This window comes from Panthera tigris, chromosome E2 (genome assembly GCF_018350195.1).
Source record: "Panthera tigris isolate Pti1 chromosome E2, P.tigris_Pti1_mat1.1, whole genome shotgun sequence".
Taxonomy (NCBI): domain Eukaryota; kingdom Metazoa; phylum Chordata; class Mammalia; order Carnivora; family Felidae; genus Panthera; species Panthera tigris.
This window is the reverse complement of record NC_056674.1, coordinates 28,390,103-28,415,933: the sequence shown is the minus strand read 5'-3', so window position 1 is coordinate 28,415,933 and position 25,831 is coordinate 28,390,103. Positions and strand designations below refer to the sequence as shown.

Here is a 25,831-nt window from a genome sequence, read left to right as displayed (position 1 = left end):
ACCGTGTGTGGGTGCTTCACTCTACAACGCAAAGTTCAGGAGTCACGACAGAGACCGTATGGCCCATAAAGCATAAAAGATGTACTCTCCCGGCCCTTTATAGAAAAGATTGCGGGGGCGCCTGGGTGGTTCAATCGGTTAAGTGTCTGACTCTTGACTTCAGCTCAGGTCACAATCCCACAGTTCATGAGATCAAGCCCTGTGTCAGGCTCTGTGCTGACAACGAGAAGCCTGCTTGAGATTCTCTCTCTCCCTCTCTCTCTCTGCCTCCCCCGCAACAATCAATCAATAATCTTTTTTTAAAAAAAGAAAAGATGGTGAACTGTACTTAGGTAAATGCAGCCCTCCCTCCCCGCTAGGGTACCCTGATAAGCAGGGTGCAGGCTGGATTTCACCTGCTGGTCACCTGCTTAACTGGAAACTCTTGTGCAGTACACAACCTGCCCAACCATACACAGCAGGCATGGAAGAGAGAAAATGTCAACTCTGCTTTCTTAAAACCAATTCTCAGCTCAGATGAGTCTGGGGGGCAGTGTGTAAGCTCCTTCTCCTCGGAAACTACTCCCTGTCCTTCCTCACACCATGGCTGCGAGGAGCCTGCTGGCTGTGTTTACCAGATGATGGCTCTCTCCCACATTAGCTCCCAACCTGGCATCTCTCCACCCCCAGCAACTGCCAGATTAAATGCATTACTTGACCATCTTCACCCGGCTCCCTTTGATGTTCCCTTCTCAAGCTTCAAAATACCTTTTGGAGGGAGATCAGACAGCATTAAACAGAATTACTAATTAATTAAGCAAAGTTAAATTTTAAACACTGTTTGTTGTGTTAGCCAAAAGCCTGAACAGAACAGACTTTTTTCCTCCACTGAGATCAAAGACAGTCTCTTCCCTGTCCCTCCCCCAGTTTAAAAAGAAGAGGGGGCTGGGGAGGAAGAGAGGGAAAGAAGAGAGTGCAGGGGAGCGTCAGTAAGCAAGGAAAGACCCAAGTGGGGGCGATCTTTGGGGGTGGCCGTGGGGTCTAGACTCCCAGCCCTCACCCTGCACCCCCCGTCCCAATGGGAGGCATCAACAGCTCATTTGGGACTGCATGCTGGGAGAGCCACGGTCACTTTCTCAAGACTGTTTAGCCTGGCAAATAGCAGTGACCCAGGGAGCCGGATGGCACAGCCCACCCAGCCAGAGCTGCTGACAGCCGGCGCCACCCAAACAGTGTGAGACTCAGGCTGTGAAATAAAACAGACCCGCCCTCCCGCAGCCCCACCCTCCCTGGCACCCAGGTAGGACCAGCACCTCAGCGTTCTTCCCCAAGGGGCCTGGGCTCATCCGAGAAGCAGGTTGTACACTGCACAACTCTAGAGGATTCCCTTCACAGGCTGGACCCCAGATGCCTGTGTACTGCTGGTGACAGTTTTCAGACAGACGGCAGAAAGGTGTCTTGAGGGGGGCTCCTTTCTCCAATTTGCACAAATGCATTTGTTACACGCAGAGCACGGTCTGTCCCCACCTGGACTAGCCCTTCATTCTGCACAATCTGATCTGGGGTCTCTTGACAGCTTCACAGGAGCCTGCCACATGCCGGCAGGCAGACTGCAGGTCTCATGGGAGCCAGGGTCCTGCTGGCTAGTGCCCCTGGGATGCCCAGAGCACACAACACGTACCACCCATGCACAGGGCAACCATCCCACCCCAGTGTGCTAAACTGCACCAAATCCCATAGGCAGACACAAGGAAGGCTGCATAACAAACACGCCATAAATTCTGGCCTGATTGAGACTAGGAACCGGAGTGAGGAAGGGGGTGGTTGAAAGAGGTAGGTCTGATCCTGAATCCCATACTTAGGCTAAAATCCCAACCCTGGACGATATCAGCAAATGCCAGCTTGCTTTAACACAATCCGGAAAGGCCTAGTTGATAATAAACTTTGGAAGTAGGGGACAAGTCTGAAACACAGTTATGACTACATCAACCCCACCAAAGACCAGAAATTACTAACACTCAAAGGCATGGCTCTCTTAGCCCGGTTACCTGCCACGTTCTTCCCAGTTGATACGACGTAAAGATTTAACGCAAGCCAGCGCTTCCTTGCCGGAGGTTGGACCCCCGCCCTGATGTCCCCACAGGCCTTTCCCAATTGTCCATGTACAGATTATCTGCCGCAAATATTTTAGTCTCAGGGTGGCTCGCCAGGATGTTTCTGACTCCCCAGCCCTCTGCCAGCAGCTGCGAGAGGGAATGCAGAGGAATTTTAATATTAGCCTATGCCAAATATAATTAGGCGCGTAAATCCGTTGCCAGTAAAAAGAGAAAGGTATCATATGTACATTCCAGGCCAAATGGTTTCTTGTGTTATCTGCACGAGGCTCTCCTTAGGGAGCAAGGATCCCAGAGACACACAAATCTGTCTGTCAACGAGCGCAGCCGCGGGCTGGTGGAGTTAGTGGGTGTGTGCGTTACTCCATCAGGGCCTCTAAGTAACACCAGGCAGGATAGGTTACTGTTTGCATCTTACCAAAGAGGAAACTAAACTCAAAAAGCAAAGTGGATCAAGCCATTTCCCTGCCGAGATCGATCTGCCTGCCACTGTCTCTCAGCCCTGTCTCCCCACGGAATTGCTTTCCAGTTTTTGACCCGGCCGTGCTCTCACACTGTTATCCCTGCCAAGAACGCCTGTCCTGGCTCTCCAGCTCCTGCTCACCCTTCAGGTCCTCAGCTTAGGCCTTCCAACCTGGGAGATGGTGCCTGCATACCCCCGGGGGCTAGGTTAGGGTTCTCTGCTCAGTGACACTCTCTTACACCGCTGTTATCATTACTTAGTTCATCCTAGCTTCTCGCTGTGGCCCCAGAATAAGGTACAGTGCCTGTCGCACCACATCAGGTCCACCAACACCATCATCATCATCAAAACGACAGTAAGTGATAGCACCAGGATTTGAACCCAGAAGGGATAGAAACAGAAGAACTAAAAGCCTGGTTTCCTGACTCCCCAGCCACTGGTCTCTCCACTCTGTCACACAATCGTTGACACCTGTTCCTGCCTGTCTCGCAACCATGCTCCTCCTTCTGAGCATCTGGGTTTCTTCCGGTGGCCGCCCCCCTCCCATCCCAATCCACACGGTTTACAGAGGGCTGATTCGACTCCAGCTTCGGGGGTGCACCCAGTGCCCAGACCCGACATGGTATATTTCATCCCGATGGCCACTGTGGCCGCTCCTTGGTCAGTATAAAGGGAGAGTTCATCCTGAAGCCAATGGAGTGAAAGCTTGCGGGCCCCTCACTTGCGTGGGACAGGCCCTAAGCAATGTGTTCACATGCTCACTTGGTTTTCTGACACTTTCCAATTAGGTATTTTAACCTCAGTCAGCTACGACCCCTGTCTCTTCCCATTCTGACTTCTGTACATCCTCTTGTGTCACACAGTTGGGGTGAACACAGGCATTTCTGGAATCGAGCTAAGGGAGGGCTGAGGTGGAGATACAGGTATTTAGGTTTAACAGGACACATATATAATCTGGTTCAAAGTTATAAAAGGATCATACAAAAAAATAAATCCATAAAAGGATCATGTGTTTCTTTTCTTAAAGAAGGCCCCCAAGCCGGATTAAGTTCGGGTCCCACAAAACCTAGATCCACCTGCGCCAGCAAAGTGAGAATCACACTTTCGCAAGACATAGTGAGACTTGGGGGCTCTCTTTCACCTGTGATGGCTGAGTTCATAGAATGTGAGCACCTAGAGCTGGGTAGCCATCCCTCCCACCTTAGCAGGATAGACCAACAAAGGGGCGGAGGGCACCGGTGATGGAGAGGGAGGGAGAGAGGACGGGAGGAAGGCAGGGAGAGTATGTGCGTGTTGGATGACACGGTTTGAGCTCCCAGATCCAGCTGGCCCTTTTTGGGCAAGATCCACCCTAGAATTTTTCAATATCGTGAGCCAAAGCTTCAGCAAATTTGGGCTGAATGTCAAAAGAAGCCAAAGAATCCTGACTTAACTATCCATCACTCTGAGCCCCCGCTTGTCAGGAAAAAACACCACCAAAACAGGAATTGACATGATGAGTATTCTCCAAGGTGGCTTCTGGCACTTTCCACCAGCGGGTGTCTACCCCTTCCTGAGACCTGAAATGCCAGCCAGGGTGTTTCTCTTCACAATCCTGCCTCCCCAGGGTGCACTTTACCGTAGGGAGAATTTCTTTAAGGACCGGTTGTGACTAAGGGGAAAGAGGAGGGGAAAAAAGAAAACAAAGGAAAAAACCCTTCCCAACAAATAGCATTCTGGCCTTTTCCCTCATCAGAGCGTAAGGTCGATGGCCACTCTGCTTTGAGGTTTGTATAGGCTTGAGACGAAACATCTGTTCAGGGAGGGAGGGGGGGAAGCCGGGAGAGGGAGCAGGAAAGAGAAAAAAGCCTTTTGGGGCTAAAAATACCATGTCCCTTCCACTCTCCCTCGGTCCCCGCCCAAGTTAAAACATGTGATGAAATCCAACTTTTAGAATCTAACCCCGAGCTACTTGAAACTACTAAAGCCTCTTCGGTATCTGACACAAGTCAGAATTTCCACTGTTCCAGCTGAGCTTTTATGAAGAACAGACTTGAGAGAAGCTGCTGTCACCGCCGACACCCGGGCTTCTGGGGGACTGCCGCGGAGTGGAGTCGGGCCTCGCTGACACTCGCAGGAGCACAGGCTCTGAACTGAGACACGGCAGCCAGCGGGGTGTGGCCCGCCTGCCCTCCGTCGGGGGGGCCCCGCTGCTCACCAGTCGTGTCTTCTTCGTCTTGGGCTTCCAGGGAACCACCGGCCAGCCCCGCCGATTGACCGGCCCTGCCAGGGAGTGGTGCGGAGCCGCCTGTGGTGACGTCCTTAGAAGTCCCCTCCCTCCCTCCCTCTCTTTCTCCCCCCAGCTGCTCCCTGACCTCCAGACTCAGTGTCCCACTGTCTACTTGGCCTCTCTACCTGGATGTCCAACAGCCATCTTGAACCCAATGTGCCCCCAACAAAAAGCCTCCACTCTCACCCGCCTAAGCCTCCACGTCAGAAGCGGCACCACCACTGCCTTCCGTCCTTAAGCCGGACGTCGAAGGTGAACCCGGGATCCCTTCTTTCCTTCACCGACCTCCCCTCTCTCACCTCTACCCCCAGGGCCACCCACTGCCCTCCAGCCCCCCAGCCCCGACGCTGGGCGACGTCATCACCTCTCACCTGCACTACTGTGACCGTGCCCCGTCTCCATGGCCTCCTTCCTCCCCACACGCGGCCCATCACGCTTTCCAGGAGGATCTTGTTAAAATGGAAGTCAGAAGCTGGCACTCGCCTACGCCTTCTCTTCAAAAGCAGCGTAAAACCCAAGCGTGTGGTCCCACCCCTGCCCGCTGGCCCACCCTTGGCCCCAGCGGCTCCTCCTACCACATAGGCCTCCCTTTTGTTCTTCCCTAAACCCCAAGTTCCTTCCACCTTGGGGTCTGCTTGCTCCTCCTGGCTGCTCTCCCTTCACATCCTCCCAAGGCTGGTCCTTCCTCAGCTGAGATGTCACTTCCTCCGAGAGGCCTTGCCACAATCTACCCCTCACGGCGTTTTACCACTATCAGAAATTTGCACGGCCGTTCTCTGGATTATTCAGTCACTACCTGCCTCCCTCAGGCGAGCACCCTGCCAGTAAGGCCCACCTACCTGGTTCATGGTCGAGCACCCAGGACTCAGCAGGGCCCCACGCCTGCAGGAGATGCTCAGCTAAATACTCCCTGAATGAGCAAGAGTCAGAGGCCTGAGCTCCATTCTCAGTCTGCTGTGTTACCTTAGACGGCTCACGTCCCCTCTCTGGGCCTCAGCTCGCCAACTACAAATGAAGGGGGCTAGAGGCCTTCCCAGGGCTCCTCGGGTCTGTGAGTGGTTGACACATCACACCTGGGGGCCGAGACAGACGGACCTGGGCCGCAAGGGGGAGTACACAGGACCTGCCTGGGTGGCCCAAGGGAGGGGACTGTCTGACTTCACGCTGTTGACTTCATTCTTCCAGTGAGTATTTATTGAGCACTTACAGCATGCCAGACTCTATGTCAGGCGCTGGGAGAAGAAGGAGACATTCAGAGATGCTAATAGGATTAAAGAAACTTTGAAAATAGGTCTTCTTTGATCTGGACTGGTAAATAATTATAAACACCAGTTGGCTCCCTTTCAAGAAAAGACCCATAAAACAATAAGACTCATGACAGCTCACAGACACCGGGCACTTACTCCGCACCAGGGCCGTTCTCTGGGCTTACATAAATGACCTCACGGTCTTCACGGGAGCCCTGAAGAAGAAGTGCTAATGATTACCCCCCCCCCCCCCCGACAAGGAAAATGCAGAACAGAGAAGTGAAGGGATTCACCCCAGGTCACCCAGTGAGTTGTGGTTTAAAGCCCGGCTGCTCTGGGGCCCGACTTGCAAATTCCCAAAAGGTCCAAATAAAGATAGGAAGGTACTTCCCCTGGGTTCCGAGGGGGTGGGGGTGAGACAAACTTCGGGGCCCATCCAGAGTCAGGCAGGTCCTAAGCTCACAGTGGGGCCACTCAGACCCCAGGGCCTCAATCCCAACACCACAGCCCTGCTGGGCAGGACTAGCTACTCTACCACAGCCTCAGGCTGGGGAAGTGGGGATCCCATAGGCCCCATCAGGCCAGACCCAGGCTGCGCGGAGGGAGGCCTCACCACCCACTCCCCCCCACCCCACCCCCCACCCCCACCCCCGCCCAGCAGCCCTGGGTCCTGGAGGGAGGACCTGGGCCCCAAGGGGAGGGGCCTCCTGACTTCACTCATCCTGAGGGTTCCTTGATGGGCGTTCTGTGAAGTCAGCTCTCCATAGATGCCAGGCAGGTTACTCTTTGCCTGCCTTCATCCCCAAGTGGAGGTCGGAAGACAGGAAACAGACTCGGTGTTAGACTCAATGGGCAGATACTAGAGGGGGAGGGGCAGAAGTGAGTCAAGGCATGGGAGGGAGGGGGACAGCCCCAGGTGGAAGGGAGAGAGGGGACCTAGAGAGGAAGCTGCATCCTATGCCGAGTGGTGAGGACACCCCCAAACACAGCTCTTCCGGGGCCATTCAGGGTGACACAGGTCAGCCAAACAAGGGTGGCACCCGTTTGCACCTCAGGCCACAAGCCACAGGCCGCCACCGCCTGTCCTACGGCCCAGCTGGGGAGGTGGGGAAGCCAGGTGGGTACTGGAGTGATGAGTGGGGCTGGCCGCCCATGCTCAGACCCCAGCCGGGCCAGCAGAGGGAGGGTCCCTCTCCCCTTCTCCCCTGGAAAGCCAGCCTCGTGTCCGCCCCTGCCACGCCCAGCCAGCTCTCCTGGCTTGGGACTTTTGATGTTTACTCTGTTCTCTCCACAGTTCAAAAGGAGCTCGGAAGCCTCGCACCAAGCCCAGACTTAATCTGCCATCCCGCGAGCTCCCAGCTGGCCAGTTAAGGCGGTTAAGATGCTGGATTAGGGCCGGCTTTACATAACAACGCAGGAGCTAAAGCCGTCCTCTCCTGGGATGGCTAAAAGACTTCTTTTTATCTTCACGCCTCAGATGGCCTTTTTTCTCCCTTAAACAGCCCTCCAGCCCGCCAAGAGGCAATGAACTTGGCCAACAGGAAGACAAAGGAGAGAGTCAGGATTCGGCGTGCTCTCCCTTGGCCGGGTAGCACAGAGGGATGTCCCCAGGCCAGGTGGATGCTTCTCGGGGACTCAGCAGCACCTGCTCTTACTGTGGCCACGTCCCCCCATTCTGGGGGGTGCGGCCTCAGGCCTCTGCGCCGAGGGCGACCGTGGCACCACAGGAAGTCACGGGCCCAGCATCCTCCCAAGGAGTCCCAGGGCCACGCGGGCAGCCCAGGCGCACACCAGAGCAGTCTCGTTCTTAACTGCTTCATCTACACAGTGCTCTCGCTTTTTAATCCTGTGGCTCGTCTCTCAATCCATCCTCCTTGTGAAAGTTTGAACATTCATCACTATCGTCCTCTTTGTGCCCACTTTCTGATTTTAGTATCCTCCTCCCACGCCCAAGAGGAGCTACTGTCTTTGTGTGTCGAGGCCTCCAGCCACCCCGTAATATGCACGCGGTACACACGCACATGTGCAAGGAAATACGGAGTGCTGTGTCGTGCCCTTTTTCACACAAAACATACTGTGACATGCTGCATCTTTCTGCAACCTGATGTGTTTTGTATTTTCTGCTTCCGCGTCAGCTTTGGTTTGAAGAAGAGGCCAAAAAGCTTGACCGCCGACAACTTAGTCCGACCCTTAGTTGGGAAACTGAGGCAGGAGAGTGGCCTGAGCCCCCTCCCTCATCAGTGGTGGCACCAATGTGCCTAGACATCATCAGTAATGAGCAAGGTGCCCAGGCTGCCCTTCAAGGCCAGGAATGCAGCTGGGGCAGGGGGCGGGGGGGGGGGGGGGCATGGGGTCAGACTGAATGATGCCAACCTCACACCCTTTCCCCCAACGGGAGCTGGGACCCCCAGGCACCTCATATTCATCCCCCATCCATCAACCAGTGTTTGTAAGTGTCGCCCTCCCCGTGTCTCAGGGGTTCGTTCTCCCTGCAAGGAGCCCACAGCCTCCGTGCACCCACAGAGTCCGGTTCCACATCCCCACTCATCATGTTACAGAGGGCAAGGGGGGCCCAGAGCGGAGGGACCTGGCCACGATCCACAGCAGGTCACTACCAGAGCTGGGAGGGGAGCCAGGGCCAACGTTCCTTCTACTTCATTATAACAGCACGCATGCTCTGAATGCAGGCATCAGGGGGAAGTGGATTCCATGGGCGGGCCATTTCATGTCTGATTGAAGGCAAAGACACTTCACTTGAAATCAGTTACATGGTTTCAAACTGAGCCTCAATGGACAGAGAACTGCCTTGTTTTGAGCAGTAACTAGAGGCTCAACAAATGATGGATAGAAAGACAGATAGATGATGATTGGAGGATGATGGTTCCGTGGATGAAGGGATGATTGAATCCATCCACGGGTGGAGGATGGATTATGGGTGGCTGAGCTGGCTGGCTGGTGGGCGGGTGACAGGAGAGTAGAGAGGAGAATGAAAAGGCAATGGATGGATGGATGGATGGATGGATGGGGCGTGACCAGTGGGTGGGTGAGTGACAGGGCAACGAAGGGACAGACAGATGAGTGGTGGTTGGATGGGTAGTGAATGGGCGATGGATGGAACAGATGGAGGGATAGATGAACAAGAGAATGAACTTACTAATGAGTTATGGTGCGAATGAGCAAATGAATACCTAACAGGAATGAGGGCTGATGCCCCTGTAATCAATGTCCGGGATCAGCTCAATCCCTAAGGGCTTACACCCTGCACACCCTTATCTGACTCCCCAGATCTCTTGGCACCAACTCCTGACATCTCTCTCCATGGAACCAAAGATGACAGCTGAGGCTTGAGGGGAGCCAGGGCATGACAGGATAAGAGCTGTAGAGCCCCTGCGTGCAGCCACCAGATCTGCAAGCAAGCACGCTCAAGGGAAACACCCCCAAGCCTTCACAAAGCCTTCCATCCATGGGACTCCCCACCCTTGGTTCAGGACCTGCTCATATTTGAGTCTGATAGATACCTGGGTCCCAGCCTGCCTCCGGCTCCTGGGCAACTGGGTGGATCTCTTAAAACAGTGCTTCTCAAAGTGCACAAGTCACCTGGGGAGTCTCTTACAGTGCAGATTGGATGCAGCAGGCCTGGGGCTGAGCAGGGGGACCCTATGCTTATGACAGCTATCAAGCTGGATGTGGCCACAGTCCTCAGGCCTGGCCCAGGCTCCCCTTGAGAAACCCTTGGCACTGTCTGCTCTCCTCTCAAGGCTCTACAGGGGCCCAAGGCCTAGATCCCCCTAAGACCCTCAGCTCTCCTACAAGTTGCCTGTCCTCACCTCAACAGCGAGGCCCCTACCATCCTAAGGCTTCCCCAGTGCAGTGATTCTCTTCTCGGATTCTGAGCGTAAAACGGAAACGCTATCCCGCTTCGCAAATGCTTTCCAATCAATGCCACCTATGCTTTGCATCAACTCAGGGAGTCCAGCAGGGAGAAGGCTCTCATTCCTGTTCTGTGAGTGTGGAAACTAAGGCTCAGAAAGGTGGTGTGCCTTGCCCAAAGTCAAGTCGGTGCTCCAGTGTCCGCCTCCTTTCCCCAACAGGTGCTTCCCCTTGAACAAAGACAGGAGTGAGCGGAGAGCGGCCAGTGGGGCACCATCGGTATGTGCTCCAGCTGAGCGACGTGAATGACAAATGGGGAAATAGATCAGCTACGTGCCGAACACAGTTTGAGGGGCCAATGAGCCGCTACTGTGATCACCCCCCAATGGGAAAGCTGAGCTCCAACAACCTGTCCAAGGCTCCACAGCCAATACAGAGCAGAGCCAGGATGTGAGCCTCGGGAGCCTGGCTCCACTCTGGGCTTGGACCTGTGAAGGGCGATATTCCCTTCTTGCCTCTCACCCCCACTCACCCCCACTGACAGGGTCCAGTCCTCCGCCTGGTCTGCAGATTTTCCAGAGGGCACACAGGGCACACGGTAGACTAGACGGCCCCTTCCCCATCTCACTGCACCCTGGGAAGAAGAGAGCAATGGATTCCAGTACCTTCTAGCCGAAAGCCTTCCTCTTCCTCCTCACTGAGCGTTTCTCTGAAAATTTCACCCACGAGCTCCTAGAGGAAGACAAAGCAGGGACATTAAGCAAGAATTGGACAGAGTCAGGTAGGAGCCTGGTGTTGGGACGTCATGAAGGTGTGCCCAGCTGGTCACAAGGAAGCAGGGATCCTGCTCTAATTCTTCCAATGGGAATTTAGGTCAACTGAGGTGGATCCTATCACACTTGAAAAGTGAATTATCACCATGCTTTTCAGGAAGTAACTTTTTCTCAGCTCACTATAAAATACTATACCCGACCACACTTCTCCCTCAGAAAGGAAGTTCCACCCTCCACCCCGGAAAAAGACAGAGACAAGATGAGAAAATGTCTCTCATCTACACCTTGGAGTCAACTCGACTCCAGCAAGCCGACCCTGTGGGCCCCGAGAAGGGATCTCAGTTTGAACCCTTCTCCAGCAGAGGGTCCCGGGCGGGCCGTCTCCATGGGTTTACAAAGAGGGCCTGGAGTGCCCAAGGGGAGGTCTCTACTACCCTTAACTTAAACCCCAACTCTTCAGCATCACATTCAGAAACCTTCATGCTTTGGCTCGGGCTGATCTTCAGACAGGCCTGCCACATCTCCCCCGTGCACACACCTGCCAGAAACCAGCCTGATCCTGGCACATGCCTTGCCTGGTGGCATCCTTGAGGATGCCTGGCAGCTTATCCCATATGGCAGAGTTGGTCCCAACCAGCCTGCTCAGGCTGTCATTCAGATGTGGTCAAGTTGGCCAGGGGACTTTGGTTGGTCCACAGGCTGGGAAATTTCTGGGATGTCGACAAAGGTACGACCTATCTCACCCCACCCTTGCAGGACGACTCTAGATACGGAAGAAGCAGGGCCGGCATTTGCCAGACTGCCTTCTGCATTTTTTGGTATTCTGCCCGTAAGAGTTCTGTGATCTAAAAAGATTGTTCTAAAGTTATGCAAGATCCCGTACTGAAGAATTTACGACGGTAATGGACACTGTGAGTATCCAAGTAGTAACTGAGGCTACGTTCCCCAATTTTCCTCCTATTTAGACCGTGGAGTTTTGTTTTACACAAGCATCACATGGGATTCGTGTTCCGAGGAACCCACTTTGGGAAATGCTCCTCTTCTGGGGGAGAGACAAGGTTTGAGAAGTTATACCGCCTTATCTCTTTAGATGCCACAACAATGCTACGGCAGCATTTCTCGAACCACAAAATGACAAGCAATAAAAAAGCCCAAACTCAGCAGCTGTCACCAACTTCTCTTTTTGAAAAAAAAAAAAATGGGGGGCGGGCAAAGAGCAAGAAAAAGAGAACGTACCCTTCTCGTTGAAAAATTAGAAGGAAAAAAAAAATCCTGCACCTCAGATCCTTAACAGAAAAACCAGGGCTTGCTTTGATTAACCAAACAAAAATAATGCTTTGTATATCTGATCTTATCAACTGGACACAGCTGGAGCTAAGCCTCTTCTTTTCTTTTCTTTTCTTTTTTTTTTTTTTAAAGGATCAACAGCTGACATTTTATGGATCAGGGCCGGTGTTCTCCTCTCTCTCTCCTTTCAGATCGTTCGGGGGCGTCACACACTCTTTCCTACGGGTGGTGAAAATGTGGCCACTCAGACTCCCGGGGTCCCACTGACTTCAAAACCAGGCTGCTTGATTCCTGGAGAGAGGATGGCTTCTCCCTCCTCCTCCGCCAATTATCATAATCACCGAACACTTCCCGGGCTTGTAAACTGGCTGTTTGTGTTAACGGCGCTGGAGTTGACAGGGAAGCAGGGAGCTGGTGACAGGGAAGGGACGCACTCAGGTGGCATCATTAGACGGCTGGGACGCTCCGGCAGCCAATTAGAGCCCATCTTTCATGCCAGAGGAAGACGGATGCCATCTCCCCATAAAGGAGCACTTCCTCACAGGAGCAGCTGACGGTCTTCAAGGGAGTCAACAGCCCGCTTCACGCTCGGCTCTTCTGGAAAGCGGGGGGCTCAGTGCTGACCTTAGCCTGCCACCCTGACCGCTGCAGGCAAGGCAGACAGGACCTGCCAGACCCATACTTTTGAGCGCACGTGTCTTCTTATTGGCAGACTTGGAGGAGTTTAAGGACTCCCAACGTCACTCCCAACAAAGCAGCCGTCTGGAACCCCGATAACGATGCCTCACAGTGTGTATCACGCACTCTGAGACTGTCTGCTGTGAGGACGAAGCTCTCTGACACAGTAAAGACACATCTCTGCATATTAAAGCAGGCTTCTGGCAAGCTCCGGGGTCGGCCTCTTCCTGCTAAACCTTACCCTGCTCTGTATAACCCTGTGAGAGCTCCTCTGCGCCACGGTCCACTGACATACTGTGCAGTTACAGAAGCTCGACATTGGCAAACGTTCATTTCATCCGCTGAGCCAGGCGGCCCGGGGCCAGTGCCGTGCAGTGTCTGTGGTCTTCAAGCTTTGAATCGCTAAGCTAGAGGCAATGCAGTGTGGAGCCAGACACAGGATCACGTCCTGGCTCCCTTGCCTCCCTCGCCCTTGGACCGGGCTGGCATTGGCCAGCCACTGCCTTCTTGGGACCTCAGTCTGTTTCTCTGTAAAATGGGCACAATGATGAACCACAGCAACGATAGGACAGCTGACCTTCTCGCACGTCTCCTAAGTGCCAGGCACCGTGCGAGGCACCTTATGAGTGTATCATCTCCCTCGATCTTTGCCACGGCTCCGCGCTTTCTATCTCTCAAGGAATAAACACTCATAAAAATGATCTGCAATTTGTAAACTCAGAGTTAAAACTGTTATTATTATTTTTTCTACGAAGAAAGCACCCTCAACCCTCCAGGGACATAGGAGACAGGACATAATGGTAATGACAGCCACTTGCATCATTTACCAAGTGCTCCTGGTGTATGAGGCACTGACTGACAGACTCCTCACAAGAACCTCCAGAGAATGGGGTTCCCAACAGCCCTGGATTTAAGTGAGGAGGCCCCAAGGGGCCAGGCGAGTGGCTCTGGATCATCAGCTAAGATTGGAGCCATGCCTGGCTTGGGCTTATGCAGTGGAATCAGGGCTCCTGTGGGCACGGGGACGGAGGCAGCCAAGAGTCTGGGCACTTGCCAGGGACCACGGATCACACTTAAAGAAGTGTAAGAAAAACAGGCTGGCTAGTGGCTCCGTGGGTGGTGAACAAGTACTCCTGTTTGTCCTGCGCGACTAGAAGGGCCCACGGCTCCTCCCCGCCAGGTCTGGGACTTGGCAGGGCCCTGGCCGGGAGGCCCGCCTGCGAGGTTTGGGGCCAGGCCCTCAGGACCACCCTTCAGGAAGGCGCTCAGACCCCTCGACGGCCGCGAGCCCCGCTGGGAGCCCCAGTGCAGCAGGTGCAAGGCACAGTACTGGAATGGGTCAGACCCTGGTTCAAATCCCAGCTCTGCTTCACACAAGATGCATCATTTGGGTGAGGGAACTTTCTCGGCCTCCCCACGTGTACACAGGGATGATAGCACTCATGATGCCTCAGGGCGGGTTGTGAGGGTTAAGTAAGCCATGGCAGGTAAAGTGTTTCACGTGCAGGTAAAGTGTTTCACGTTACACCGGATACGATTGAGGCTCATGAGACCGGTAGTTACTGTTTCCTACTTCTTCTTCTACTCTGATTGTCAAATGGCTACCAGAACTTTGCTCAGAGAAGCTCAAAGTCTCACCAGACCCAACGTGCCCTCAAAGACACTGGGAAACACCCTCCTACCCTGCATAATGTTTTTAACGCTTCGCATTTAATCCTCAGGGCAATCCTTTGAGGTAATACCATTATTGTCCCCACTTCGCAGGTGAGAAAACTGAGGCACAGAGAGGTTAAGTGACTTGCCTAAGGTCACACAGCTAGTCAGTGTCAGAGCCGGGATGGAAGGCAGGCTGCCTGGCTCCAGAGCCCACACCCTTCACTGCCCCCCCGTAAGAAGCCCCAGTATGGGGCTTGGGATGCAGTGATTTCCCTTCACTGCTGCTTTGTCTACTCAGCCATCATTCTGGCCCCTGGTCCCAGGCCCTTTCTCCTCTGACCCTCAGGACAGTCGGCCTCAGACGAGGCTCTAAGTTCTGATCAAAGGCCTCTCTGGACCCCCAGGCCTCCTGTCGCACCTAGCCTGATGCCAGGCTGCCCCCTGCTCAGCGGTCAGGCTTGGTGGCCTTTCAGGCCACAGGACCCAGAGCCCCCTCCCCCTCCCACGTCCCAGCACCGCTGTTCCTCTGCCCCACGCCGGGCCCCAGGAAGAGAGGCCAGCTCCTCCGGGCGCTAAGTGCAGCCAACACCAACCCAGAGTCCAGAATTGCAGGCATGAGGCCTTATAAGGCCTCCGGGGACGGGAAACCACATCAAAGCAGGGCTTGGGAGCGGGCTGGAGTTCGGTTAGGGTTTTTCCTCTTTGTCTTTGAGACTCATACTCCTGAGCTTAATATCTTCCCCCACCGCCTGCCCCGGCAGTCCTTTGCCAATCTTTCTGTTCTCTAAGAGCTAACAGATGTTGGTGCCACGGGTTTCAAAGAAAACTCCTGGTGCCCACAGAACACGGCACAACTTATAGATTCCAAGAATGCACAGGGTTGGGACATGCCAGGGAAAGAGAAGGGTGGGGGGCACGACCCAGCCACCTAGTAACCCTTAGATCCAAGTAGTCCGCCCTGGAGCTGCCCCAGGAAATTTCTGGCAAGCTGCCTCTTCCCAGCACACCGTACAGACGCAGGCCGGCCAGGCGTGCCTGGGGAACCGGCGCCGCCGCGGGCAGGCAGGCCGTCCAGGGCAGGGATGCTCTGTCCCCGGAACCCGGCCGAACCTGGGAGCCCGGGCCCCTGCCGGCCCACCCTCAGCAGCTGAGTGGCCGCAGACGCCTTGCTTAACCACTCCGGCTCCCACCTTGCTCTTCTGTAAAATGGGGATTTAGATGTAAAGAAAGTCAACGAGAAAAGGGAGACAAAATACACATAGCGGGATACACTACACTTGAGCTTTTCTTCTCCTTCTGTAGTGCCCTTCTTTTGCCACGTGCTTAGAACATCCTTACATTTTATTCCTGCAAAAACCTAACGTCCAGTGGTTCAACGCCCCAGGGTCCACCCCCGGATGACATTCTCATGAGAGCAGCAAGGAGGCACGTTTAAGTTCAGTAGTGTTAAGGGTATAATGCACCTGTACATCTAAGAAAATACCAGACCAAACGTCCACGTATCCCCATGGTTACCCCCAGGAGGGAGGGACAAGAGAGATGGAGAATGAGAAACTTCAACTTTCTCAGAAGCAGTCTAATTTTTGAGATGAGTATATTCAGGTATCACTTGCACCACTAAAATCTAATTTAATAAAACCCCACACAATAACCCACTTTACAAGAAGGACTTGGAGCTCAGCCAGGAAATTAAGGGACTGGTCCAAGGTCACTTAAGGAGAGAAAGTGGCAGAGCTGGGGTTAGAACCCTCCCGGCCCCGGGCCCCTTGTCTCTAGAATGGGGTGGGGGTGGGGGGTGCCGGATGATGCTCATGGTCCCCTTGAGAAGAGATCTTCTGGGGCTCCAGTCCCCCTACCCAGCAGGAATCAGGAGTGGAAGGAAAGCCATGGCCATCCACTTTCAGGGCCTCAATGTCCCCATCTACAACGTGCACTTTAACCTGTGGACCTTTGTTACTTCTGTCCCTGAGAGTCACTCTACCCACCAGAATGGCAGGTCAAAACTTGGGGGAATTCCCCACTCCACCCCAACCTACGCAACGTGCAACCCAGGGCTGAAAGGTAACCACTGGTGAAGGGCCGGGGGTGGGAAGGTTCCTGGGGCCCCGGCTCCGGTGACAGGCCAGGAGGGACTGGGGGTTCCCTCCTCCCCGAGGATGGGAGGGAAACAGACTTATTCCTCCTTCCAGAAAGACACAGCACCTCTTCTCAAACAAATGACATGTGGGGCAGAGCCCTCCGACATTCCCCTGAGGACAATGCAGCCTCCCATGGCCATGTATCCCCCACTGGGGGCTCCAGGCTCCGCCTGCCCAGCACCTGTCCCCCAGCTAAGCGAACTCAGAGCCCTCCCCCTGGGGATGCTTCTCACAGCGGCTGGCAGGAAAGAAGTCTTCTCCGGTGCCAAGGCTGTGTATAATCTCATCTCCAGCTGCTTGTGACAGCATACCCCAGAAGCGAACTCACAAAGGGACAGAGAGAGAGACCAGTGCCCAGGGGAGGGCACTTGGTCCAAGGCCCTAGGCCAAGTCGTTTCTAGAAGTCAGCTCCCCAAGCGCAGGCAACTGGGTCTAGAACAGTGCCTGATATATAGTAAACAGCAAGTATCTGTGGGATGAACCTTGGGGCCAGATACACCCTCGCCTGTGCTTCCTGGGGGAGGGGACAGTTACAGAAGCCACTGAGCTGCCCTTGTCGCTTACGGCAATTCACGGTGGGCTTCTGCTGCTTTGCCATTGAAAGCTGACCCCCGGAACCTTCAGAACCACATTACAGCCCCCCTAAAACCAGAGCCCAAGATCCCGGCCAAGCTCGGAGGCCAGAGGGAGGAAGCTGCCGCCACCTGCTAAGCAGGGGGGCACCTCCACGCGTACCCCCAGCTGGAGAAGGGCGGGGAGGCTGAGCAGAAGTGGCCTGCCTCAATTCCCAGAGCTGGCCTGCATGTCTGGCCTACAAGGACCAGGCCTTCAAGACTCTGAAGATGTGCAGCGGTAATTAAAATTCCTTGGATTTCTCCCCGACTGTTTTTATCTGCTCAAGATATAATCCCTCTGTTCCCATTGGCACATCCCAGCCTCTGCCCCCCACATCCCAGGGACTCCAGCCTGAGCCGGCTTTCTGGACTTGAGGGAACACTTATCAGGAAGGTGGACGGTGGTGGGCATGGGTTGGGATGGCAGAGCCGAGCAGGAAGGACTTCCAACCCGGGGCCTGGCCCTGGGGCCACCACATCCCTACTTCCTCCGAGCCTCAGGCCCTAGACGCTACAGGGTGCAAATAACCTCCGAAGATGGCTTTGCCCAGTCCCGTGTCCTGGAGACACAGCTGGCCATAGGCGGCAACGGGCCAGCAAGGTCCACTTCCTGGGCTGTCACCCCAGCAAGCTGCCAGCCTCCACCTGCCATCATCCCAAATGCCCCCGGAACTGGGTCCCACCTGGGCGACCAAGAGTACTTCATGTTTTTCTTTAAATTGGCCCTCTCTCTCTCTCTCTTTAAAACCTAGTGTTACCAATAAGATCCGTGAAATCGTGGGTATGATCTCCGAGTTATGGTAGGGGTCGTCAAAAATAGAATCCACGTGAAACAAATGCAGAACCATGAAAATACAAGCCGTCTGCCGACCTGTCTCAAGCCCCATCCCCCCAGCAGAACGCAGATCACACCTGGGGAACTACAAGGTTTCAAGAGCCCAGAGCTGAAGTCCTCTGCCCCCTCCCCCACCCCCAGTGATCAGGCTGGTTCCCTGGACAGGTGGGAGGGGGTGGGGGAGGGGGGGAAGAGACACCACATAAGACAAGCACCAGACGAGGACAGAAGCAGGAATGCTCTCACGGCCCAGCGGCCTCTCCTCCCGCCCGGGACAGGCCCTCCTCTAGAGTGGGTGTCCGGGGACCATGAATCCTAGGCACAGATTAAAATAACTGATGCCAAGAGAAGACAGCAGAGCTTGGCATTACCCAGGACCTGCCTTGCTCTCCAGTCTTTGGGACTTCAGAGCTCTCAGGAGGAGGTGACCCAACGCGAGGCAGACTGTCCGGGGCTGGGCGGGACGTGGGGCCTCAAGGGTCTGCTGTTGGTGTGACGGGAATTTTCCTACTAGATGGCAGTTCAAAGGAGTTTCTACAGTGGAAACCAGGATCCGATGGGCTTGTCAGGGCGTGGGAGTAACTGAGGTCAGGAACATAAAGGACTCAATGATAATAATTACCAGCATTTCTTTCGCAAGCGCCTGACGTGTGCCAAGAGGTCTGCTCTGCCAGCACATCAGGGGCCTCGCTAACCGCTCCCAACGGCCCTGAGAGCCGGGTGCCATTGTTACCCCCTGCGGCCAGGAGGTTGGAGAAGTCAAGTGACTCACAGGAGGGTCCGACTTGAGCCCTGGCCCCTCTGCTTTATACCGTGTGACCTCATACAAACGATTTCCCCGTCGGTGCCTCGGTTTCTCCATCTCAACAGGGAAGTGACAGCAGCCGCCCAGCAGGACCACTTAGAAGGGGAGAGGAGACTGCGTGTGTAAAGGGCCCGGCACACCCACCGGGTGGCCAGCGTGCCATCACGCAGCTGTTCCCTCTCTGCTCTCAGGGGCCCCTGTCCTTCACTCCCCACCCTCCCGTCCTCTTGTCTACCCCCCGCCGCCTTCAGGGAGGCCCCACAGCTGATCAAAGCCGGACCCGGGAGCACCTCAGCCACCCACGGGCCTCCAGCTCCAGCTGGCGGCTGACGCTCAGCGCTTCTCAGTCTCTGCCTCCCTCCGCCCCCTGCCCGGCCCACGGCCAGCCACGCTGCTGACCCTGCTACGCCACGGAGCTGCCCGCCACTGGCCCGCCACACGGCCGGCCTGCCACACCACGCAGCCGAGCGCTGATAACAGGAGAGGCCGAGGGGGCTGTGGGGCGCCTCGGATCGCTGAGCAGCTGGGGCACTCTCTGCCAGCGGCTCCTGGCCCTGGGACAGGGCCCGGGTCTGCTGCCAGGGGCCAGCGGGTGCGCCCTGCTGAGCAGGGTGGCCGCGAGCCAGGCTGCTGGTGACTGACAGCACTGTCATCTGTCGCCCGGAGAGCGGCGCCCCCATAGACGGGGGGTCACCTTGTTGCGGGAAAGGATGTGCACCCCGCCCGGGGCAGAGGTCGGCCCGGCCAGGAGCCCTGTGTGGCCTGGGGACCTGGGGAAGCGTGTTTCTCTCAGCCTCAGGAGTGAGGGGCTTTGGCTTCTCGTTTCTCCTCTCTTGGACATGTGCACACGCATGGACACACTCAGGCCACCCCGTCTGCCCTAAAGCTCTTGCAGAAGCCGTCGTTCTGCCCCTCCGATGTCTGCCCCTGCCAGGCCTCCCTCTCCTGCCACAGCCCTGCTCCCAGGGCCTCTCCCTAGGCCCCTCACAGGCTGGACCCCACCTTGGGGTCTCCCGACCCCTGTCTGGGCTGTTTCTGCGGCCTGGGGAGCCCTCTACCCTCAAATGCTGACTGCCCACTCGTGAAGTCCTGTCCCCGGGGCCCCAACGAGCATGACTGCTGACCCCCAACCGCCCCCCCCATGTCGCTCTTGGGCAGAATCAAGGGTCGCACGTCTGGTCTCCCCGAGGACTCAGTTCATTTGGAATCTTAACTGTTCATGTGCCACCAGATCTGTGCCTGTCAGTCTCCAAGTCCGTACCTATAAAATGGGCCTATGACACAGATGTGCCTTGAATGTCCCATAAGAAGGTGGACATGGAAGAAAGGAAGGGTTAGCGGCACTGCTCGGGAACCCAGGCTCCCAGGGTCCCAGGCGGCACTGCTCGGGAACCCAGGCTCCCAGGGTCCCAGGCGCCGGCCGGTGGGAGAGCAGGTGAGGACCGCCGAGGGGCCAATCCTGTTGTGCTCCGAAACAAAAGAGGCATATTCTCCAGAACACTTCTGGAAGGACATGCTATGCTTTGCATGTAACAGTGGCTACCCTTGGGGAGCAGGCATGGGCAGCCGGGGAGCCGTCCCCTTCAGTTGCCCAGCTTTCTGGACTCTCTGGGTTTGTCCTCTCTCCCCCGCTCCCGTCCCCTCCCCTCCTCTTTCTCTCTTTTTTAACCAAGAACGCGCAATAGTCTTATACTCAAAAGACACTGAGCTTTCTAAAGCTGTTGTGCTAAAGGGAACGATGTGGCTTCACAGCCCACGCCACACTCACCAAGCTGTTCCACAGGCATCTCCGACTTCACGCGTCCAAACTGACTCCCGCCGGCCTCCCTGATTTCCTCCCTGCACCCAACCAGGGCATCACCCTCCTTCCTGTTCCTCAGGCCAGCAGCGCAGGGGTCAGCCTGCCGCTGCCCTTTCAACCCTTCCGCCAAGTCCCTACAACATCCTGCCGGCTCTGCCTGCAAAACGTACCTCGAACCCAACGCGCCCTCACCTCCTCCACACCTAAGGTGCACGCCAAGCCAGGGAGAGAGGTCATCCTCTCTCACTGGGACGATGGCCACCATTTCTTAGTCTCTGCCCTTCCCCCTCTATTCTCCAAAGTCCTCCTAATGCCCTACAAAGCCTCACCCAGCCTGTCTACCCCATCATCTACCTGACCTGCTGTTACTCCCTTTCATGCATTCTGCCCCAGCCACCCTTACCTCCTTGCTGTAGACCTGTTGGGCACACTCCCACCTCAGGACCTTTGTACATGCCGTTCCCACCGCCTGAAACTCTATTCCCACATATCCTCTCCTCCTCCCCTCCTTCAGGTTTTGGCTCACCTCATCACCTGGGTGAGGTCTCCCAAACCCCTCTATTTAGATGGCAGCCCCCACCCCACCCCCCGCCGCCTTCCCTCACCCCTTCTCTGCCTTAGTTTCCTCTGGGGCACTTATCACCATCTGGCGTACCAAGTACTGCCCGACAGAGGAGGCGCTCCACGAATATGTGTCAAACAACTAAATGCGGTTCTAAGTTTATGGACCCAGAAAAACATTCCCCGCATTTTCCTGAGAGAGGCAAACAGTCGCCACAGAGCGGAGAGAATACGATCGCATCCACGAAGATTATCCGCATGCGTTTTCCACGCACAGCGGTACACAGGCGCCTTTGGAAAGAGCGGCAGCAAATGGTCCCAGAGGTTGGGCCTGGGCGCCGGATGCAACATTGTCCAATTGCTTGCTGTGAACGTGCACGACTACTTCTACAATCAGAAATGATGGGAAGCGTTTTGAAGAAGACACACGCAAGCAAACGTAACTGGGGGCCCACGGCGGTTCAAGAAGGATTCGCAAACAGAAGTCTGCCGCCAGGTGGTGTGGTCTGAAACTTTCCAGTGAAATGGGTGGTTTCCAGATCCCATCTGGGAGGGAAGGAGGAGTACCAGGCTTCTCTGCACCCCAGATCCCACGGCCCCCTCCCACGGCCCCACCACGTGCACAGCCCACGAAGAGAACCCTCCGGGAACCCGACTGTTTCCCAATGCTCTTGGCTGTGGGTGCGTAGGAAGCCGGGGGCGCTGGCCAGACCCTTCTTTGTGGTCATGTAATGCAGACAGGCTTTGATTCCAGAAATGGCAAGAGGCCAGCTGAGCATATAAAACTGGGCTGTCGCTGGGAGCGGGGGAGGGCAGCTCTCTCTCTCCCGACCCCGATGGCTGCACATCAAATTCTACTATTTCCATTCTCAGGCAAGCCAAATCTTTTTTTTTTTTTTAAGGTGGGGAGGGGTTGTAGGAATCCGAAAGGTGGCTGTCTGCTCCTACGGGTCATACCAGGGACCCCTGCCGCCACAGTGGTCCCGCCGGAAGCCCAGGGAAGCCTAGGAGGTGCTAAGCCTTGGCTGGCATCCAAGTTCTAAGGACGCACTTCGACCTGGGGACAAGAGAGCATTCACAGCAGTGACTGTGTCCATCGCACCTTGTCCCACTGCAGTCCCCGGGTCGTCTGACTCACCCTGTACCCTAAGAGGTCAAGAAGGAGCGCTCACCCCCTTATAGACGAGAAGGCTTTTAGGCTGTGAAAGGGGAGGCAGGAACACGCAGTACAGTCGGGAGGAACCTAGACCCCCGAGAGGAAGGCCAGGGCTCCTGACACACGACATCTGGCGTGTTCCCGGACGCAGAGGAAGAGTGGCCTGCAGACGTGTACAGGCAGCCCCTCAGACCGCAGGCATCCGGGCCACACCCGAGCCCTCGTGCAGGGGTTCTGACCTGAGGGAAGGTCCAGACCCCCTGAAGACTGGCCCCCCAGGAAAATGCCACACAAACAAAACTGCACGCTGAACCTTTCTGCGAACGTTTCAGGTTAAGAACCTCTCGGAGGACACATGGGGAAACTCAGGCCTCAAAAGGAGATAGCGCTTGCCCCCAGTCGCAAAGCGTGGCACAGCCACAATCAGGATCCAGAACACTCAAAGCGGGCCGCAAGAGCCAACAAAAGTCAGTCCCCCCCACAGGGGCCAGAAATAAAAAGCAGAGCCCCTCCACTCCACCAGAAGGCAGGGAGCGGGTGCCCCGGGTCAGCAAGTGCAGACTCAGACTGGTGTCCCCACAGGCAGGGCTCTATGGCTCGTGCAGTTTGGGGAGGATCCCAGGTTCCTCACTGCGGGATTTCTCAAACGTCGCAGCCGATTCGCATCGGGAGACCCTTGAAGTGCTCGCAGTGCACAGGTTTCTCCAACTTCTCGAGACACTTTGACTATGGCCCCTATTTCGATCCCTTGCCTTTTCCGCATGCTACCCACACCCACCTTCAGGAAGCTTTCCCCACCGGCGGCCCACACCTGAGAGGCATCTTCAGAAGACTTCAGAGAACTGCCCCCCCCCCCCCCCCCCCCCCCCCCCGCCGCCGCAATCCCGCCTTCCGCCAGGTGGCCCTGAGCCCCGCTTCCTCACCTCCAGTGCGGGCCAACTCTGAGCCAGAAGTTACCTTCCAGAGCTCCTTGCAGGTTAAGGCTCAGACCAAGATTTTTCCTGAAATTGCACATAGCTTGCCTTCCCTTTGCTGTGCTTTCTCCCCTTCCTTCCTGATCTGCCCTGGGAGAACATCCTTCATGAATCACTTGCACATGATCCTTGTCTCAGGCTCTGCTTCTGTGGTACCTGATGGCTCTTCACTGAACTACCAGTTGATTGCAGGAATCTGGACACGTTTGGTGAATTCACAGGGAGCAGACAGGCCGACCAGCAGGTTGGTTAGTCTCAGACAAAGGGATCACCCCACGGCCAGTCCAGCAACATGAGGAGCCAGGCATCCCATGCCGGGACTCAGGTCTCACTGGCAGACAGAAACAGACATTTTCTCCCACCCACCACTCACCCCACCCCCATTTCAATATACGCCTCTCTCCATCTCTGGGGCCTAACTCAAGTACAGGGAGCCCTTCCTGAGCACTTCATCCTCCAGGGACTTCTCTCACTGAACGTCCATAGCTCTTGGGGCTAGATTCACAGATGTACCTTCGGGAGAAATCCAAGGCTGAAGGAAAGCTTTTTATCCCTCTCTTTGTCTCCGTAGTGAGCACCTGTGATTTGGACAAACAACTCCCCGCCCCATCCCCCCAACATCCATTTCTCCTTCTTTTGGTAACACCTTGATTTTCCCTGGAGAGCCACCCCTCCACAGGCTTGCCAGACTTCACAAATAAAAACACGGGACACTCAAATCTGAATCTCAGATGCACTCATGCAGCATTTGGGATATACTTATGGAAAAAAATGGTGTTTATCTGAAATTCATAAAACTAGCTGTTCTATATATTACCTAGAAATCCTAGCCCTCCACCACTTTCACTCATGAGGTATGGACAGGGTTGATTTGTCCCCCTAACCAGAAGGGTGGGCACATGTTCCAGGCCCGATCAGTGAGAACTCTGCACATCCCTGGTCACAGCGATTGGTCAAGGCCAGACACATGACCCGAGCTTGGGTCAAAGAGATGCTTCTCTTTGACAGCTTCTCTTTTTCTGCTGACATTAATGAGATGTGAGGGTGGGAATCTGACCCTGAAGAAAACATTTTACCTCTTTACAGAGAGATTCTGTCTAAGAAAAAAGCCAACACAAAAGAAAACAGAACCAGGAGGTGAAATAGTGGAAAATGGGTCCTGACAACACTGAGTGCCTGGATCAAACTATGCCTGAAGCTAGTCCTCTCCCTCGACTTTTCAATTACATGAACCACTAAATCACCCCTTTTTACTTAGACCAGTTTACTTAGAGCTTGTTTTCCGTCACAGGCCCCTGAATGAGTGCTGCTCAATCCGGCCTCCTCTGACGCCATCCACCAACCCTGGCACGATGCTGTGTGGAGTCACGCTCAGCAAATATTTCAGTTGCTTGTGTCTCTAACTTTACACTTCACTGTGGCAGGTGGCATGGGATTATGGGAAAGCCTGGGCTTTCAAGTCAGACAGGCCCTGATCCCATCCCAGCTCTGTCCCATTCCAGGGCCTTGCCCTACTTCCTCGAGCCTCTGGGACCCTCAGTTTCCTCGTCTGTAAAACGAGGATACTAGTAACTGTATCTGTGTCCATAGCCACACAGTTTTCTGCCCAAACCAGGTCACTTTTGAGAGTGAATGGGGGAGCTATTAATAACCAGGCCAGGACAACAGGAGTGACTAGGAGTGTCATGGGTAAATGGGCCGGCAGTAGCCCTACCTACAACTGACCTTGCCCACCTGCACCCACCCCCGTGGTCAATGCCTTCCACCCTGTCTCCCCATCACTGCCCTCTGCCCAGGCCACTCCCACTATTCTCTCCTCCTAGCTGCCACCTCGTTCCTTCTCTTCCAGCTCAGCTTTAAGGTTCCCTCCTGGAGAAGCCAGCCCAGGACCCCCCAGACTCGGCATGGCCCCCCACTCTGTGTCCCCCCCCACCACCTGGGATGCCCTCATTGCAGCCCTCGGCGCTCTGTACGACTACTTGTGGATCGCCAGTCTCCCCACATGGCTAGACAAGCGCATAGAGGACAGGGACCCCACATTTCTTCACTACTGAAGGCCCTACTGACCTGGCACAGTGCCTGGAAGGCGTAAAACATAAGCCAAAAAAGTAAACAGCTAACTCTCCTTTTGCCTCCTGTCTGCAGGTCTCGTGTTTCTTCCGTGTGTCGACGGGACCGTCGTGGGTGAGATGGCAAGCAGGGATGAACGGGGCTATGAATCACGGAGCAGGGAGGGCATGGGGCAGGGGTGGGACCCGCCCCCTGGCAGGCCAGGACACGCTGATAATGTTCTCAGAGCCAAGGGCTCTGGGGACCGCAGCCCTGGGAGGCCCCGCCCAGCCCAGCGGCCCGCAGGCGGTGACGGCGGCAATGTGCTGGCCCTACGACAGTTTTCATTGATCAGGGGCCAGTGTGGACTGGACCTGGGCCGACTGCCTGTTCCAGAATCCAGCCCTGGCTCCTGCTCAAAACACAGGCCCGGCGTCTCCCTGCAGCCTCAGCCAGCTGTCCTCAGCGGCGGCCAAGTCGCTGCCCAGAATGCAAATTGGGCAGGTGCAAAGGGCCTCTCCAACCCGAAACTGAGGCCATGACATCCCACACACAGCCCGGG

General features: G+C 55.4%; 1 protein-coding gene across 1 annotated transcript in view; it reads right to left on the bottom strand.

The window, feature by feature from the left end:
* The window catches only part of NKD1 (NKD inhibitor of WNT signaling pathway 1), an 82,015-nt gene that overhangs the window by 16,716 nt on the left and 39,468 nt on the right, over positions 1 to 25,831 (bottom strand). Inside the window, exon 4 of the mRNA XM_042969316.1 lies at positions 10,608 to 10,674. Within this exon, the coding sequence (XP_042825250.1) occupies positions 10,608 to 10,674 (67 nt within the window). The remainder of the gene's footprint in view (positions 1 to 10,607; positions 10,675 to 25,831) is intronic.